This window comes from Eurypyga helias, unplaced genomic scaffold (genome assembly GCF_000690775.1).
Source record: "Eurypyga helias isolate BGI_N326 unplaced genomic scaffold, ASM69077v1 scaffold31062, whole genome shotgun sequence".
NCBI classification, from domain to species: domain Eukaryota; kingdom Metazoa; phylum Chordata; class Aves; order Eurypygiformes; family Eurypygidae; genus Eurypyga; species Eurypyga helias.
Genome location: NW_010237056.1, coordinates 9,568 through 14,196, shown reverse-complemented (window position 1 = coordinate 14,196; position 4,629 = coordinate 9,568). Strand labels below are relative to the sequence as shown.

At 51.3% G+C, this 4,629-nt stretch overlaps 1 protein-coding gene across 1 annotated transcript in view; it reads right to left on the bottom strand.

Moving 5' to 3' along the window:
• Window positions 1–1,679: 1,679 nt before the first annotated feature.
• Window positions 1,680–4,629, bottom strand: part of DNASE1L3 (deoxyribonuclease I-like 3) — a 5,350-nt gene continuing 2,400 nt past the window's right edge. The window contains exons 3-7 of the mRNA XM_010147331.1: window positions 4,129–4,241; window positions 3,511–3,623; window positions 2,980–3,137; window positions 2,068–2,164; window positions 1,680–1,805 (exon numbers count right to left, since the gene is read on the bottom strand). Of these exons, the coding sequence (XP_010145633.1) occupies window positions 1,680–1,805; window positions 2,068–2,164; window positions 2,980–3,137; window positions 3,511–3,623; window positions 4,129–4,241 (607 nt within the window). The remainder of the gene's footprint in view (window positions 1,806–2,067; window positions 2,165–2,979; window positions 3,138–3,510; window positions 3,624–4,128; window positions 4,242–4,629) is intronic.

The following is a 4,629-nucleotide window of genomic DNA, read 5'->3' as shown; positions in this document are numbered from 1 at the left end:
CCACAAAAGTCCGTCCCAGCTCTCCACAGAGTAGCACCACTTTGCATTAAGGTGTGTCTCTGCCAGTCAAATGCTCATCCTCGCTGCAAGAGCATCTCCATACCCACAGCCACTAACATCACACCGGGGGCTGCTGCCGGCCATGACTCTGATCTCCAGATGCTGGGTAAAGGATTATATTTGATGTCGCAGATAAGGACAAAGGCTTTCAGTAAAACTTTGTCATAATTACATATTTTTGGGGATTGAATGCATCCATTATTGCTTTCCTGGAGTGTGATTTATTCCTCTGTGCACTGGCTCTTTCTGAAAGCCAAGAAAGAGTAGGGACTAAGAAGTGAGGCCAGAGACTTAGACTGATTTCAGCCTTCACATGAACCATCGCTACTGACAGCCAGACAGTGGCATTTCTATAAAAATCCCAGTGTAAATATTTGTTCTAAATCAGGCTTTCCTTTTGCCTTGACTGGACTGTAACTGAGGGAGCTTATGAAATGCCGTATCGCTTCAAGACTAACTGCTACCGAAAACTGGAGGATTTGTTATCTGCCCTGCATGCACCCACCTCTGGGATAATCTCTCAATTCAGTTTCTTTCTTCAAATTCTTTCTCCCCAGATGGTGAGTTTTGCAAAGGCCAAACTGTTTTCCTCCCCTAAAAGCCTACCCCGTTTGCTAGCCCGCCCTGCCCCGCCAGCCGACAAACCGGGGGGCGTTGGCGAAAGGAGATGAATATTTGCCTCTACTAACAGTTGGATTATTCTCACTTTCCCGATGCCATCTGTGTGATGGGGTTTGGTTTGCACTGGGCACAGCCTGTGGGCTGAGCTGAGAAAACAGATTGCTGCACTATGTTAAGTAATCATCATTAAAGTCTGGTTCATCAGAGAATTTTAGGCTGCCATGGAGGGTTTTTGGGGGGGAATGCAGCTCACTTCCATGTCGGGATGCTGAAATCAGATTATAATGTACATTTTGCTGATACTCTCTGATCCCAGTGCTGTCCCTGGGACCTGCAGGAATTGTCACCTGAGGTTTGCAGGCAGGGTGACGGCAGCAGGCAGGGGTGAGAACAACCAGCGCACTCCTGCTGCTGCTCCGGGCTGGGTTAGTGCAGAAAACGGGCTCTCACTGCCCGTCCCTCTGTCTTTTCTTTCTGTCTCTCCCCAAGACCGCGATGCTGTGAGCAGCTTCAGACCTACACCAAGCAAATACTCTGAATTCAGCAACATTTTCACTGCAAATCACCAGGCGCAGACCTGTGTCCCACCAGTGGCAGCTCTGAAGCATCCACACACACATGCACGATGCAGAAAGGACCTTTTAATCCCTCTGCCCCTGGCAGAGCTCCAGAGCCTGTGTGAACGCGTGGAGATCCCTGCCCTTCAGGTAGAACAGAAAAAGCACGCAGAGGTGTTTTACCCTTGCAGTCGCTGCTTACATCTGAGATCAGAACAGTAAGTATAGCATGCTGCTTCTAGCTGCTTTTTGCATACAATGAGGAAAATAACCTGAGGGTTTAAATTGCCTTCTTACCCAGAATAGTTGAACTTTAACAAAATGTCTGGGGTATTTTCCACTAAATATTGCACTTGCTGGGAGTATATCTACACTAGTCTTCTACAAGATCTGTTGGCATCCGTGGATTTCCACGCCACGTGAGAGGACTCTGCATGCCCTTCACCTCGAGTGGCGGCTCTTTCTTGGTCTCCTCTTCCTTGAAAACTGCGATTTCAGCCAGTTGAAGAAGCCACCTTTTGGTTTTAACTCAAACTCGACTGGGAAGTGGTCGCTCACCCCCAGCGCCTGCAAGACAAGGGCAGAGAGGGGTTGGGAGCCAGGTGCCCATGCCCGTTGCAAACCCTGACACAGGGGGTTTCACCACAGCGGAGAGGGGGTGCATGTGCAGTGGTGGAGGTGGGGAGGTGCAATGCGTGTATGGCATCCCTTTGTGAGGAATGCAACGGTTTTACGGCCAAGAGCATGTTCAAAACTGCCTGGATATCATTGGCTTTGCACTCCTGTGTCCGCCCTTGCCCCACTGCTGAAGGGACCATGCTGTGCCTACCTGCTCCTCGGTCATCTGGAAGTCCTTCTGGAAATCAAAGATGTTGGCAGAGTGTGGCACAATGGCTTGTACGAGCTTCTGCCCACTGACCACGATCCTGCAAGGAGCAAGGGAATGGGGTACCGTTATGGGGTGCCCGACCAGTGGTAGCCATGCTGCACCACGCCGATGGCCAGAGAGGTGACCTTGGTGGAGTCACAGCTATGTATGGTTTGTCCTTAGCCGTGGGCTGCCTAGAGATGCCAGCACCTGCTTTCTGCTGATTCTGGCTGGTGAATTTCCTTGGAAATGAGGCACCTAAATATAATGGCATGCATTGGCCTTGGAAGCCAGCGTTAAATAACTTATATCTAAACCCACACCCACAGTGCTGCAAAGTTCTTTGGCTACAAAAGTTACAGGACACCACTGGCTGGAGTCTCACTGAAGTCCTGCTTTGATCCAGAAGCTTGCTCTCAAGAGGTTTACATCTTGACTTTGGGCTCTAATAAGCTGATGTACTTTTTGTCCCTGCTGAGGGAGCTGCAGGTAGCAGCAGGACTCTCCACGTGTCCAGGGGAAGGTGAAGCATCCCACCTCCTGAGCAGAACCAGACTTTGCATTTGTCAGTCCAAACTACAAACGCAGGAGCAAAGACCCTGGTCCAAAGCTGGCACGGAGGAGGCATCAGCACCTTCCGTCTGGGTGCCTGCAGGGGTCCCTGCAGGTCAGAGGTGCTGCCTGTCATTTGCCTCCGCTGGTTTTTACATGAAATCTTGCCCTTTCTGCAAAACTGCTTGCCAACAAGTGCTTTGTGCTCCTGACCAGATTCGGATCCCATTTCCCCCTGGACACTTTTATCTTTGAAGGCCTTGTGCACATCCCCTTTATCTGTTTGTTCCCATAAACGGGGAATGGCAGTGAACCCTTTACCTGTCATACGGGCAGCTTGTGCTTCTCTTCACCGTGGTGTCATTTTTGTCACCGATTAGCCAGACGAATTCAGAGTAGGTCCTCAGCCGGATGTTCTTCCACTGCTTTTGGGGAACGTAGCTACATCCAGCATTAAAGTCCCCCATGAAGATGAAGTTCTGAAAGGTAAGAGGATTTCCAACAGTAATCATGAGGACAGCTCTTCAAAAGAAGACGGGTAAGAACTTGTAGGGAGAATGGATGCTCCCAGTATCCCCTACAGCTCAAACAGGGAGCACACACTGGGTGCAGTGAGGCTTCTCCTTTCTGCTGGGCACACCACGAAGGCATGCTGATAAAAGAAGGGATTTATCAGGAGATCAGGTTTACTGATTACAATGTAGAGAACTCAATGAAAATACCTCAAAGAGACAATTAAAATCTGGGGCTTGTTATCAATGGTTTTAAGGTTATCAGGCTGTGAATAGTGAAGAGCGTGGCAGGTGACTCAGTACCAAAGCCACTGTGAGTAACATAGATGTGGCAACCAACCTCGGTTCTCCAGCGCTGTTTTAGATCTAAATACACATCATAGAGCTCATCAATCTCCCGTACGGCTGCCTCCGGTGTGGTGTGCAGAGGGATTATAGCAAACTCCTTGACAGCTTAAAAACCGGGCCAAAGAACAGGAAAAATCGTAATGGTTAAACACACACTGAATCACAGAGAAACAGGGACTGACTTGGGAGGTGTTTCTGCAGGAGAAACAGCTTCTGTTCTGGCTGTGGATCAGAGCGATTGCCGTGCAATTGCACAGTGCTCCCCAGCCGACGCCGTGAGATGCTGTGTCAGGGCACGGCAAACCCTGCTCCGACACCCATGGCCAGAGCTGCTCCTGTGCCAGTGCCATGGAGCGCATCCCCAAAACGCTGCCTGTGGCGGTGGTGTTGGCTTTCCGGGGGCTGCTGGCCCCAGGGCTGTGCACCGAGCCGGGGGTGATGGTAGAGGTGGGAGCCTCAAAGGCAAAGGCTGCTCTTGTAAAGAAATGTGGCATGGGGTCAGGATGTGGCCACTTTTGCCTGCCCCTACCACGCGCTCGGGCCCGGCCGGTGCTGTCTTGCTCCGTGAGACTTTGCAGTGGGAGAACAATTTGTTCCTGAAAAGTCTTACCAGTGTTTGGAGACTGGAACCAGATGGCGAAGGGCTCCCTGGAGAAGGCATCCTCATCCCCAGGCTGGGTGTCAGGGTACTGGTAGGTTTGTTTCACCGACACCAGATGTTGCCTGCAGCAGAATAAACAGGGTAGGGCATGTCATGCTCACGGCTTGCTGGGATGTGCCCAACACCCGTTCTGTGCTCTGACCTGTGCCCCCAGCCATGGAAGGATACAGCCAAGCTGGTGGCTACGCAGAAGGGCAGTGTGGGGCTGGCTGGCAAGGGGAGCTCGCTCACCTGTAGACGAAGGCGTACTGCTCCTTGTAGCTCTTCCTTCCCAGCCTCTCGCTGACCACACAGCTGTATTCCTCCTTCGGCCCCTGATGCTGGCTGGAGGGAAAGTGGTTTTCCTGAGTTTATTTCTGCATTCACAAAGGGTCAAGGAGGAGATAATTTTGCCTGTGACCAAGGGTAGGGGACATCGCCTGCCTGACCTCAGAGGCGGGTGGCAGAGAC